The 15,000-nt window shown below is 41.5% G+C and overlaps 1 protein-coding gene across 1 annotated transcript in view; it reads right to left on the minus strand.

The window, feature by feature from the left end:
* Positions 1 to 15,000, minus strand: part of CSMD1 (CUB and Sushi multiple domains 1) — a 2,292,800-nt gene that overhangs the window by 556,461 nt on the left and 1,721,339 nt on the right. Inside the window, exons 14-17 of the mRNA XM_019488443.2 lie at positions 14,590 to 14,916; positions 13,996 to 14,190; positions 10,056 to 10,194; positions 2,113 to 2,300 (exon numbers count right to left, since the gene is read on the minus strand). Coding sequence (XP_019343988.2) covers positions 2,113 to 2,300; positions 10,056 to 10,194; positions 13,996 to 14,190; positions 14,590 to 14,916 — 849 coding nt within the window. The remainder of the gene's footprint in view (positions 1 to 2,112; positions 2,301 to 10,055; positions 10,195 to 13,995; positions 14,191 to 14,589; positions 14,917 to 15,000) is intronic.

Consider the following 15,000-nt stretch of genomic DNA (forward strand, 5'->3'; position numbering starts at 1 on the left):
ACGTAAGTCACAGGATAAAGCTCATTAAACATATCTGTTTCTCCTCCCCTCCCTACTCAGATCTATTATAGACGTATTTATTTTTTATTGGGATTGCTATTTTTTTTTATTAGCTACAGCATTTACAAGAAATGTATCAGTCATTGAAACCATCTTAGGAAGTTGTAAGAGCTTCTAGCACTGCTGCCACACTGAACCCCCCCGTAGGGAAGAGAGTGGTGGGGACAGGAACCAAATAATCACCTATATCTGAGAATATTAAAATGTTAGATTAGAAATATAACCCTTGTCTTAAGTTTAACAGAGATGTTTCACATATAGTCATATATATGTTGTAGAGAAGCATTGGGGGGAGGAGGGGAAAGAAAGCTCAAGTCTAGCTCAAGTTTTTGCTTTTCTTTCCCGATTAACAGACTACCAACTTATGGAAACCATTAAGATTTAACTGATTTTCAGAAGCTGTTCTAAGAGAAACAAATAATGAGTATTTTACTTTACAGAAGGCAGATTCATGTTGATGCTAGAATTTCTTTAAAAACTGTTCTGTAGATAACTTGGTTCAGAAACACATTTTTTGGCAAGTCAGCCTCTGGAGTTCAAAGGCTTTCCAGACTGCGGGAACTCTTCAAATCTGCTTTTCACAACAGCCTACTCTCAGTTCCTTTATGTCCACTAGCCAGGCTCTTCATACTAGAGGTCATCTTAGATTATTTCATTGCTCATTGTCTAGTATACAACTTTTCACTACTCAGGCAACAGAGTGTAGCAGAACAACCACAATACATAGGGTAAGCCCCGACTGCTGATCATGGTGGTGCAAGCACCACTGTGCTGGAGGCTATTTTTGTGCTGCCCCCTGCTCCCCCAACACACATAAATGTGGTGCCCAGGTTTCCCGCCCCAACTTTCCCTTCTCAGTTACACTAAGATAAACCTGGATGGATGTAGTATCAGACTTCACTGATTTAAGTTAAATCAGTTTCTGTCCCAGATCCCCTCCAGATTCTAGTTAACTCACAGTCCCCCAATATCCCAGGATGTTTTGCAACTCCCCCACAACACCCCCCTGCACCACCCCACAGGGTGGGCAGGTTAGCTTTGGTCCAAGCTGTCTGCTCCAGCTGAGCAGGGAGGCATGTTCTAGCACAGAGGTCTCCAAACTTTTGAAGTAGATCAACTTTGGCATTTAAAAGCAACCCAAGATCTACCATGCACTGTTGCCATGCCCCCCATCCGTGCCCCTCAGGTAAGTTTGTGGGGAGGGATGGGGGGGAGGCAGATCAAGGCAGAGGGAGAAAAAAAATATTTGGGGGCATGCCTCCCCAGCAGGTAAGTCCCACCCAGCCAGGACCCCACTCAACTTACCCCTGCTCCTGCCTCTACGGCACTGTCCCTCACAGTGGGGGCCTCAATCTAGCCTCCGCCCCTTCTCTCCCCCACAGACTTACCTGCTGGACTGGGGTACATGCATGCATACATGTGAGCACTCAGCCCCCAACCCCAGCCTCAGATCAACTCCAAGAAGCTCCGAGATCTACCGGTGGATCAAGATCCACTGGTTGTTGACCACTGCTCTAGCACCTCCCAACTTCTGGCCTGGGTCACTGCAGGTATGTGGCTACATTTCCTGAATCAAAAGTGAATGTCTGTTCACTTGCTTATCAATTCAATCTACACAGCTTCAACTAACCTATGAAGATTGAATCATTTCAGCCTTGGGCTTTTTGACTGCCTGTACTTAGCCCTTAAGACATAATTAAGGATTAAGGGAAATTTTACTAAGAACTGTGCCTAACTAGCAGACCCATAAAAAAAAAAAAAGAACTCTGTCCTAAAGATTTTACTGTTCAAAAGCCACATTTTAACACACTTATTTGTCTTGACTGGTCCCCTATTCCTTTAACACGGAACAAGCCCTGGAGATATTTTTTTCAATATGAGGAACAGTTTCAGACTCTGTCCCTAATTAAGGTATAAGAAAGACATTGCATGGTGTTAGGCAAACACATTTCTTGGAATCTACTTGTCATTTTCACTATTTAAATGATTTACTATTAACTATTTAACTAGTTAAATAGTTAAACAGAAATCCATCAGATAAATATTACTTACTCTCATAGTGAATTAAGAAGCCAACACTGGAACGACTATTGTCTGTAGTGAACAGCAGATACATGTAGTTGCCTGTACTAATAAGGAACTGTGGTGCCTGTGTACCATGATATTCTCCAATTAGTGGTGATGAGTTTGCTGGCCCATCTCTGACTTCTAGGGTATCATAATTAACTTCAGTTTGAAATCTGAAAAGGAACAAATCAAATTAACTGGTAAACAGAGAAACAGTGCAACTTTACGGAAACTTTGAAACTCCAATATAGTTGTGCCTGAAGAAACATTTCAGATATTATGTACTTCATAATACCTGTAGAATACATCAGAATAAACAATGAAAACTACAGACTTTTTAAACAAATAAGCAATTTTCTATTTTATTTTGTTTTGCTTTGTTTTGTTTGATCTTCAGCCATCTTCAGTTTAGTTAAGAAAGAAGTTTCAATGTTAAATTAACTATGTGCTTGAACTTAAAAAGATTTATTGGATGCATCTTGATAGAAACCCTATGAAGTTTCCTTTAGGAAACTGGACAAGGGAGAGCCTAAGAAATACTAACATTTGAAGTTATATGAAACTCAAAGAACTGCTAAAGGACTGTTTCATATCCTTAAAAGTATATTTTTGTATTCTAATCTTCCCCCAAAAGTTATGGTTTTTTAGTAAGCGTTGAACAGATAGAAACACTGCCTGATTGGATGCAGTAGATTTGTCAACTGTGTATACCATTTTTAGTCCAGCAGGATTTTTACCAAATGAACTATATTCCCAATAGTAGAAAAGCAATGCTTATGTGCACCCTTCATTTACTGCTGTTTTATAATTATTTACATTACAGCAGTATGTAAAGTTTCCAGCTGATCAAGTCCTTATTCTGTTAGGTTTTCTACAAATATAGTTTAGTGGCAATCCCCGACGCAAATAGATTATCCAAATAGATTAGATGGACTGAAGAAATACAAAGAAAAAGGAGCTTTAGAGATGTAAAGTGAGTTGTTTCAGATGGCTGGTACAATCCACATATGCCTTAGGGCAGTGACATTCAGTAGACCACAGTGCAATCTCAGTTTAAAGAAATTCAGATTCATGAAGGTTAGTAAAGCATGCAGTTATTCTACACTTGTCATTCCTATATCAAATAAGCTCAGATATGCCCTTTTGCCAGCTTGAACTTGACTGACATCTGAACCTTGTACATAGGTTTTCATGTCAATATAGTTTCTTTTAAAAAGGCATCTACCAGAATTTGAAAGCATTTGGTTAAATACATATTTTTTGCCTTCCATATGTTCCTTATCTGTTGTGAACAAGTATGAAAAGGGTATGTACTATTACAGAGACTTAACATAGTCCCCTTATACAGTTGGTTAGTTCAATCACTGGGAGCAAGAAACCAACATCCCTGTGCAAAGGAACATAATGTTTTAAGCAAATATCCTTCAACTAGTTTGCCAACATATTTTATGGCTCAGGGGGAAAGAAATGGCATCCTTGTTATTACACGACTTGCAAGAATGTATGACAAACAGTCATGAAATATCTTGGAGTTTTCTATTAAAATGAGAAAGACCATTATGTTTTTGATGTAATGGTTGTACAATGCTCCCCACCCCAACAAATTCCAACCTAGACCATTACATTTTCAAAACCAAATAGCATATATGTCCATTAACAAGCAACTTCCCTCCATACCAAGAGAAACCTAAAGATATTTAGGTCATAATTAATAATCTCTTATAATTCCATGTTTTCTTTTCTTCTTCATTGTCATCTTTCTTTTAGCAACCTACACAAACTAACCAACCAAATGAGCAACAAATCCCCAAACTTGTACTTAATTTTAGAACTGTGTCTCTCTATTCTCCTGAATTCCGAGGTAAGTTAATGGCCGTTCAAAACTCTAAAAGTCTGCCCTTACTTAGGGTTGTGTTATACATTGTACTTTGAGCTGCTCAAATGTTGACTGGTGTTGGTGCTAGTTTGAGTTTGGAGAATCCCAGAAAGGGGCACTGATGGCAGTGACTGCATTGGCAGGGGCCAGGCAGGCAGGTTGCCCTTCCCTGCCTATTCTCTGGGGACTGTGCTGGCAGCTAAAAGTAAACCAGAAGGGCAGAGATGGATGAGCAAGGATCTGGGGTACTGGTAGGGGCAGGAGACATTGGGCCCAATCCAGGGAGGTGGGGGGTGTGGAGCAGCTGGTCAATCTGGGCTGGTAGGGGGCAGGGGAAGGGGGCCCAGTTTGGGCTGCTGGGAGGGAGGCCCAGTAGTGGATAGTCACTTGATTGGGAGGGAGAACATGGTGGGGGAGGGCAGTTGGCCCAGTCCAGGCCAGTGGGAGGGGGGAGTGTTGACTGTTTACACTAACACACAACCTAGAGTGGCTACAGGTTAGTGGGCGCATTTACATGAGACACTACATGGCTGTAGCAATGTATTACAGCCATGTAGTGTTGGCAGGCACAGACTGTGACACCAGAACTATGTTGCCGTAGCGACATGACTCGTTGCTATAGTGCATCACTACGTAGATATAGCAGCTAAAAAAAAACCATGCACCACCAGCACAGCGCAGTTACTGCACTTTCTTTAGTACTTACTAAAGAAAGTAGTAAATGACAGTGCAGTAGCAATGATGCTGTAGAGGCATGTGTAGATGTGTCTAATGCAATACAAGCTGGGTAACACAACTCAGAGCTAAACCTAGCCTGGAGTAGCATAACTTTAAACCACCTAAAGGGTGCTTAAATTAGTTACACAGGTTAATGTGTGGATAATCCAGGGATTAAGAACTCCAGAAGCCACCTAAAATTAACATGTAGCAAGGCCCTTGGACTCCTACTTTGTTGTTGCTTATTTTAAATGATTTTAGGTGTGTTGAAAAATGATGTTTTGTTTTGATTACTATCCATAAAGTGAAAATCTTCCAGTCAAAAGTTACACTTATAGCCCCTTCTGTTATGATATGAATAATCATAATAAACTAACCAATGGGTTTTCATCTTTTCATTGCCATGGTAGGTGTGAGAAGATTAGCACTAAAAGCTGTTTCAGTATAAGGAAGAAGTTAGGGATGTCCAGTTATTTTCTGTTCCTTTTAAATTGTTTCAAGGCATTTAACCAAACACCAAAACCGCAGCAATGATTTACATAGTTAAGACTACTCTCGTAATCAGCAGGGTTGGAAAATGTTATTTCAGTAATGTAATTTATGAATTGCAAGATATGCAGCAGCATTGAATACCCTCTTTTTCTTAATTTCATTAATTTATAAGATTAATACTTTTCTATTTGCCTTATTAGACACCAATGTTAAGGACTGAGTCCATGCAACAATTTATAAATGTAATATGCTGTCTAGATTCTTTAAGAAGTACAAGCGTTTACTCAAACGTTGTTCCACTTGGCCAGAAAACTTTCACTACAGTAACCTGCTTATGAACATGAATGGAAAGAAGCTCCTGGATTATCAAGTCCAGTCTGCTGAGACTGTCTTTAGATAATGTCTGCCACAAATGGACCACGCTCTATCTAATAATTGTTAGGAGTTCTGCCTCCAGTAGTTCCACTGTAAAACTGTTCCAGAATCTCACTCCTCTAGTAGTTAAAGACTTTCTCATTATTTCCAGCCTTAATATATTCATGGTCAGTTAACACCCATTTTATCTTGTGTCACAAGTGTCCCTTTGACTAAATAGTTCATCTTCCTGCTTTGTGTTTACCCTTTCATGAATTTACAGAGATCATAGATCAAATCCCTCTCTGCCTTTGCTTTCTTAGGCTAAATACGCAAAACTCTTTTACTCTACCCTGCTATTTCTCAACCAGGGTGCCATTGCACCCAGAGATACTTTGAGATCCCTTCAAGTGTGCCACAGGGTGTGACAAAATGGCCACATTTACATGTGTAATTAGAACGATTGGATATACTTCAGCTCAATTTGAGCCAGAGTAAACTATTCCCAACATCACTGTCTACATGCACATTTAAGTGCAGTAACTTACCGTGCTGCTGGATACCACTTGTATCTAATGGGACTATCCAGCAGTGCAGTAAATTAGTCTACTGTGCCCTAATTGCCACACATGTGTAGATGGTGACACTTTAGTGGATGCATCTACATGTGCCCCTGACTGTGCATTTGATACTGAACAGTCATTTAGTACTTGCTTTACCCACAGAACTGTGCAGTCTCAGTTGCACACAGTTATTTTTAGATGCTTTGTGGCTGTAGCAATGAGTTACAGTGACATAGCTCATTGCTATGGCAACATAGCATTGGCATCACAGCTTGTGCCCACTGATGCTATATCACTGTAGCTCATCACTATGGCAATGTAGCGTCTCATGCAGATGCACTCATTGTGTAGCAAATTAGTCTACTGTGCCATAAAGCATATCATGTAGATGTAACCAATGTTAGCACTGGTAGGTTTCCAAACATATTTCACAAGATAAATTTAGGTATTTCAAACATAAATCCATTGTTGTGGTCTTTCTGAATTCTTTAGAACAGAAAAACTGCTTTGTGTTTTTTGTAGTCAGAAAAGAGTGAAAACAAAGACCTGGCATTTTGTGAGAAGTGCTTTCACTTTAAAAAGATTGAGAACCACTGCTCTACACACAGCATCAGCTCATCATGCTCTTGATCATCCTTATAGTCCTCTTTGATCTTGTTCTACTTTGAATTCATCATCTTGAACAAGAGTGATCAAAACTTGTGGGGGGGAGTAGGCACACTAGAAGGGAGGAATAGGCTGCAATTGGACCTAGACAGGTTACAGGGGTGGGTGGATGAGAATAGGATGGGTTTCAACACTGACAAGTGCAAGGTGTTGCACCTGGGGAGGAAGAACCAGCAGCATACCTACACGCTGGGGAACTCCCTTCTTGTCAGTGCAGAGCCAGAAAAGGATCTTGGAGTCATTATTGATGCCAAAGTGAACATGGGCTGACAGTATGGGGAAGTGGTCAGGAAGGCCAACCACCCCTTGTCCACAGATGCATCTCGAGCAGGTCCAAGGTGATGATCCTCCCCCTCTATGCGACACTGCTCAGGCTGCAGTTGGAGTACTGGCTGCAGTTGGAGTTCTGGGTGCTGCACTTCAGGAGGGATGTAGACAACATGGAGGGGGTCCAGAGGAGGGCCACTCACATGATTAGGAAGCAGGAGGGCAAGACCTATGAGGAGAGGCTAAGGGACCTGAACCTGTTCAGCCTCCACAAGAGGAGGCTGATGGGGGATCTAGTGGCATTTACAAACTAGTCAAAGGGGACCAGCAGGCATTGGGGGAGTCCCTGTTCCCCCGAGCACTACCAGGAGTGACTAGAAATAACAGTCACAAGCTGGCAGAGGGTAGATTCAGACTAGACATCAGGAGGCACTACTTCACAGTCAGGGCAGCTAGGATCTGGAACCAACGTCCAAGAGAAATGGTGCTGGCTCCTACCCTGGGGGTCTTTAAGAGGAGGCTAGATGAATACCTTGTTGTGGTCGTTTGACTCCAGTACTCTTTCCTGCCATGGTAGGGTGTTGGACTTGATGATCTGCTCAGGTCCCTTCCAACCCTACCAACTATGAAACTATGAAAACTGTAAACAGTATTCATCTGTCCCTTGTACAATGACAGCTATGTTTCTCTAATTGTACTGGAAATACCTTCCTTGATACAGGCTAGGATAATATTATCCTTATACACAACTTCATGAGTTTGGCAGTAGCTAGTCATCTTGTGATCAGCTAGCATGCCCAGGTTTTTGTAATCTTCTGTCATTTACAACTAATAGGTTTCCAGTTTATGGCAGAAATTTAGTCCCTAAATAAATGCCTTTGCATTTTATACTATTAAATTTCATTTCCTTTTTCTAGTATTCCAGTCCTCAAGGTTATACAATCCTACCTGCATGGTACAATTTACCTTTGGTAAACCCATGTGGCATTTTATCCAATTTTTCATTTACCTCCATGTATTCTTTCCTTCAATGTCTTGAGGTCAGACTAATAGGCCTGTGGCTTCCTGCATCCATCTGTTTTCCCTTTCTAAAATAGATACCTAATGGATATTTCCTTTTCTAAAACGAATAGAATATTAACTATTGTGCATTTTCTACCTTAACTGGATATAGTAATTAAAAATCCATAGTCAGAGACCTCTTATTACAGAATTATATGATGGAGATGATCTAGTCCCCTAGGCCCGAGACCATTTTGATATTTGAGTTTGATTCTGACTGGTATGTGGTGATTTCCATTTCTAGGTCCTTATTCCCATTAGATGTCTTGCTTTTGCCCCCAGCATCATTACTGAAAATTGATACAAATAATTTTATTTTAGTTATTAAAACATACCTACCCCCTCTCAATATATATAAAAAAACAAATATTTCTTTCTGTTTTTCTCTTTTTAGTTATGTGGCTGAAGAACCTTTCACTTTAACTTACTTACAAGGTTTAATACAGAGAGAGGCAACTTTTGTTTCAGAAATCTTACTTTATTTCTATGATTTCTGATATCTAAATCATAGCCTTTTTTTAATGAAGAATATTTTCATCCATATCTTGTAGAGTCTTTGCTGACTACTTTCATTCATTTTAATGGGGTTATTCATCCATGTAGATCTACAGATCTTACAATTATTTTTTTCTTCCTTGCTTGGGATACACATTCCAGTTTTTTTTCCATAGCAAAAGTAAAGCTCTTTTCTCTTGCTGTAGGCAAAAAAAGCCTGCTCCACCAGCAACGCATTACATGGTCCAATTAGGATTAGGAAGCTTACTAGCGCAGCACTGAAGACTAAATCTCACATCTGATCAAATTGCTGTTAACAGCAATTTCTCAAAAAGATACTGAATTCTTACACAGGTAAAATGTCAAAAATACTAAACATGATAGGAACTAGATCTTTAACTGGTGTAAGTTACTAATGTTTGTGCAACTACATTGACTTATACCAATTAACTGATGGTGGAACTAGGCCAATTTATACCAGCTGAGGATCTGGACATGAATCTAAAAAAAAAAAATCTATCTAACAGCAATTTCTCAAAAAGATACTGTCTTACAGGAACTGAATTCTTACACAGGTAAAATGTCAAAAATACTAAACATGATAGGAACTAGATCTTTAACTGGTGTAAATTACTAATGTTTGTGCAACTACATTGACTTATACCAACTAACTGATGGTGGAACTAGGCCAATTTATACCAGCTGAAGGTCTGGACATGAATCTAAAAAAAAAATCTATTATCTCAATGAATGTTTAGCATGGTTTGTTGTGCAATCTTATATCAGAGGATATGGAAAGAATGGGCAAATTAGCACTGTCACTCAGCTTACTATAGCAATGCATAAATATTGCTACGCTGTTTCTGGTTTAGGATGTGGTCTGCATTAATGATACTGCTGTCAGGCATGAATTGCCTTTTCTAGCATACACTGAAGTTTTGTAGTACAATCAAGTACTAGCAAATCCATAATGAAGTCAAAGCTGGGTCTTTAGTGCAAGGAAAGGGATGGGTTTTAGAGTTCTTTGCTCACAGAAGTGTTAGTTCTTTTAGCTAGTGAGTCAATACATTGTGTTGCACTTGAATATTAAAAGTAACCAAAATTCTGAATAAAATCTCTCTTGCTTTAATGTAATGTTGGTATTTAATGGCACAGAGTGGCCCCTATTTTGCTAACTGTGATTAAATGTAATGTAAACAGAGCTGAAGCTCTGATTTTTTTTTTATTACAATGCAGAGCTAAGAGAATGTGAATGGGGATTCAGTAATGGGATGGAATCGAATGAACGTCAATGGTTTGTTTCTATTATTTTGATTTTTTAAGCCTATTTTTCCCTTCCATGCATTAAAAAAAAAATCAGAACATATTTATACTTAATGTTGTTGTGAATTTGTGTAGTGGTGGGCTTTGTTTTTGGCCTTTATTGTGGTCCTCACCTGTCAAATGTGATCTTAATGGAATGTCCTGGTCTTGCTTCAATCACCCATTCACAATTTAGAGAGTCCTTGTAATAACCTGGCCACCCTGGAGGCAAGATAACTCCATTTGATGCTGTCAGATGTCCACCACATGGTGCTGGAAAATAAAAGCACATGCATATATATATGTAACAGAAAACATACATAGGACAAATATACACACTTGAATATACAAAAATGATTATGGTATTACAAATTGATAATTTCTCCTGCCAGGAGAAACATGGAGAAACACTCCCACTTCTCCACACACTGTGGAACCCCTGCACTGAGACATCCTGCACCCCAGCCAGCCTCTCCCTGGCTGGCTGGGGCACAGTGTACCTCGAGGGGAGGGGGGGCAGCAGGCAGCCCTAGGTTGGCTGGTCCTCCATATCCATGTGCCACTGCCCAGCTGGCTAACACGGTGCATCAGTTAGTGGGCTCCCTGCTGGTTAGCCCTGCCCTGGGAAACCCTGTGCCCCAGCCGCTCCCCCATCCCTTCCCCTCTTTTTGCCTGTGCACCCATGCAGGACCCACAACTTACACTCTACAGCAGCAGCAGGAGTAAGGCACTCTGAGCAGGCTGCTACCAGCCCCACTATGGCGCAGAGTGGCCCCAAGCAGCTCAGAGCTGGTGCTGCCTATGCTGCTCATTGGGGGTCAGTGCCACTTGTGGGGACCATGTGTCATGCCAAGCTGGGTCCTGCCAGCACTGGGGCCACTAGCACTGCCAGGCCAGGCCAGTTTCATGGTGGCAGGACCTGGTGCCGTGTGCAGGGACAGAACATCGAACCATGCCAGGTCCTGCCACCATGAAACTGGCCCAACCTGGCTGCGTGAGTGGCTCCAGTGCCAGCAGGATCTGGCTTAGCTCAGAGGGCTGTCCTGCTCACTGTGCCAGGTCCTGCCTCTGATGGTAATGCTGCTTTCCCTGCGATGCCTGCAGGGAGGTGGGGCATGGCGGGACCCAGCCCGGCACAGATGCTAGTCTGGCTTTGCAATGGAGTGGGACATGCAGCTCCGGGAGGTGCAGCTCCTGTGCAAATGCACACTAGTTGTAGGGCCTGGGCCAGATTGGGTTGGGTTGGGTTGCAGGGCTTGGGCTGTGCAGCTAGTGTGCATTTGCACAGGAGCCACACCTCCCAGAGCCATGCATCCTGCTCCGGTGCAAAGGTAGACTAGAAAGTCATGCCAGGTGCCAGATCAGGTCCCGCCACACACCACCAGCTCTGCACTCTGGTCACTCGCCACCCCCTTCTCCCTGCTTGCCACCACCTGATCCCACACAGGCTGGATATGCCCTGGGCCCTGTACACCCATAGGGATGGCTCTGGGACTGCCACATGCCTGCTTCCTCACCCAGTGGCCATGGCGCTGGTAGCAGCAAGCAAACAGGGCTGTGACTCTGTTGCAGGTACAACAGGCAGTGATATGGCACTATGTGATCTGGGCTCCATAGATGCTAAATGGGCCCAGCCCAGCCCATTTGAGGTCATGCGGTAGTGGGCCGGGCCGGGTCCATTCAGCATGTATAGATCCTGGGTCACACAGCACTGCATCACTGCCCGCTGTGCCTGCAGCAGAGCCACAGGCATGCGGCCTGCTGCTGCAAGTGCCACAGGAGGCTGGGGGGGGGGGCAGGATGTGGCAGCCCACACTCGAGTCCCTTCGTGTACCCACCCACTGGGACATCCTCACCTCTACTCTCCACACCCCCGAAAATCCCCCTCCACTCACCATATCCCCTGACATCCTCCTTCACTCCTGCCACTCCCCGATATCCCCCTGCCACTCCCCATAGCCCCCGACAACCCCCTCCACTCCTGACACCCCCTGACATTTCCCTGCCACTCTTCACACTCACCCACACCCACCCAGACCCCTAACTTACCCTTCACAGTGCCAGGGGCAGCAGAAGCACCACAGAGACACTCTGGCCAGAAACTAGAGCGTCTCTCCTGGAGGACTGACTTGCCCTGCTGTTCTGCAGAGTAGTTTTTTTTTGTTCTTTTTTTAACTCTGGATATCCAGGGGTCTAATTTTGCCACTATACTGCAAACTTGCAGTGCAGGGAATATTTTTTTCATTCCCACATGTGCCTCTTGCAGTATCTCAAAGGGCTCTGAGATACTGTAAGACGCACGTACGCACTCATGTGGATGCGCCCTAAGCGTACAAATATTTATAGTTTTTCCCAAACTACAAATGGTTCCAGGAGAAAATTAACCCAACTCCAACCAGACAGAGGTGGCTTTCAGGAGAGGTTCTCCCAGGAGAATAAATGCATGTATACTTCTCCTTCCAATAGAAGTTGCAGCACTGTCTTCCAGCATCCAAGCATGTATTGCTCCAATCTCCTTCAGAGAGACAGTCTATGACACATGCTAGACTCTCCTGTTTCAACCAAGCATGGAATAAATTCTTTTCCCTGACTGCCTCAGGCACAGAAGAGCCTAGTTGTTTCTCCAGCCTTGTGCTGTACTCTTAAGGCTGCAGAGATGGAGGATTCCAGGGAAACTGTGTTTCTCACAAGTGACCAGGCCCTCATATCACCAAGACCAAGGCTCAGAAGACCCAAACCTCCAGGACCCCACATACTCTCAGACCCAGACCACTGATAATCCATTGCAAGCTGGTGGAATAGAAATTGATATGTCTGCAACTAGCAAAAGAGGAAACATACTCTGGGTGTCTTCTCTTGAAGCCTCACCACAGGAGAATTGTGAGCAGGAGTTCCCCAGGAGGAGGTGGTCCCCTGGGCCAGCCAGCCAATCACTGCTGCCCTTTGACTTGGATGCTCATGGCACTCTCTGCTAGCCAGGAGAGACTGCAGAACACACTCAAACGTATGCTTAGGGGACCCCTGGCTGCAAGTCACTGACAGATCAGGCTATCAATGCAGCACTCACTCAGCCCCACTAATATTTTTACAGTGCTTTCCAAGTATGTTTTCCTATGGGGGAAACAAACCATAAAACTTCTCGAGCTATGAACATTTGTATATACCTTGTGTTGAACGCTGTATGAATTGTGTGCACAGAGTTCAAAAATCAGAAAATTTTAGTTAATAAAGAAGCTTTGCTTCAGTAGGCTTTTCTTGCTCTAGGGAACCCATTACATGATGCAATTAGGACTAGGAAGCTCACAAGATGTTTAAGACATCTCTTATATCTTATCTTGCTACCAGTATCTCCTAAATATTATGAAAATGCACATTATAATTATTGTTATTATTATTCAGGTCTTATAAGACCTAAATTTCCAAAATCTCAAAAATATTACAAAATTGTGAACCTAATCCTTACCTAGTAAAAATCAGTCTAGCTCCACTGACATTGGTGAAGCTATACCAAAGTGCATGAGCTGAGAATCTGGCCTTGAATCTATAAAATCTATTATCTCAGTGAAATAATAGACATATTCATATCTTACATACAACAGCAACTAACTTCTGTCAGAGGATGCATAACATCTTGAATTTAATGTTTATTGAAGAAGAATAGTATGTTTATTGAATATATATCTATTGCTTAACTTAAGGTCTAAAGATCTATCTTACAGTGAACATTTCATGTGTGAAAAGCTATGATGCAGCACAATAGTATAACAAGTTGCATTTGATCTAATTAAAAATGATCCAAGCTATTTGTGAAATGTAGTAAACCACAAATTAAAAGAAAGCAAATAAAAATGATCAGAAAAGGCCTGATTCTATTCTACTTCTTAGGTATGTTAGTGGATTTATTTGCCTTATAGTATTACTGTCTATTCCTATTTTATTTAAAAAAAAAATAAACCAAGATAATAGATATGATCAAATAAAAAGGCCAAAAAATCTAAAATAAAACATGAAAATAAAATAAAAATAATTTTATTATGTGAATTAGTATATTTAAGATAAGGATAATGTCCTTACCTTCACAACGTGGCACAGTAGAGCTCCATATGACATTTCCATCCTGCATAATGCAAGTTATGGATTCAGATCCTTGGGTTTTAACAAAACCATCATCACAATGAAAAGAAACAGAACTTCCCAGGAGGAATCTATCTCCAAAACGCCTTCCATTTATGGGAATACCAGGATCATGGCACTCATTCTGACCAAAAGCTAACGAAAAACACAATTGCAAAACTCTAAATTACTTGCATGAAAAAACATTTAGGATTTTGGGATGAAAAAGATTCTAGAAACATTAATTATTCCACTAAACTAATATAAAAAATTGTGGTTAATATCCAATGGTAAATTTATATACATTCAAGCAGATGTAGTATTTTATATATCATATATACTTAGCACATTGCCAAACGTTGTAGACTGATTTAGCCACAAAATAAAAAGTGTACATTGAAGCACTATAAGCCATATTTAAAGTAACCTCCATCTTGAACTGAGTGCCTTTGTCTGAACTAAACCATTTAATTTACTTCCACATTATTTTGAACAACAACAACAACAAATTGTATAATGTTGCACCCAAATAAAAATAGTCAGGCATGTGCTTACTTGTGTAAGTGATATTAAAGCCTCTTCCAGTAGTAGAGTGATCTGACTGAAATTCAAGTCTTACTATGTGCCCACTGCTTGCCAATTGAGAAGGGACCTCATTGCCAGAAAAAGTGCCAAGGGGTGGTAAGTCTGAAATTCCATCATCCTTCACTGTAAGATAATCAAACTGTGGCTCCACATCGAAGTCATTGAAAATTAGATGAATCCTGCTTCCCGGCTCTGAAATAATCAGCCACACGCAATTCATGTTGTTTCCATACTCTTCTGGGTAGTTTGGTGAAAGAATAATTCCAGATGGTGTGGTGAAGTTAAAGAAGCATGAGACTAAAAAAAAAATAAACGGCAATATTAGATTCTCAAAAACATAATATTAAGAAACAATGAAAAATATTTTCTTTTTGCTTATTT

The sequence above is a fragment of the Alligator mississippiensis genome, chromosome 1 (genome assembly GCF_030867095.1).
Source record: "Alligator mississippiensis isolate rAllMis1 chromosome 1, rAllMis1, whole genome shotgun sequence".
Taxonomy (NCBI): domain Eukaryota; kingdom Metazoa; phylum Chordata; order Crocodylia; family Alligatoridae; genus Alligator; species Alligator mississippiensis.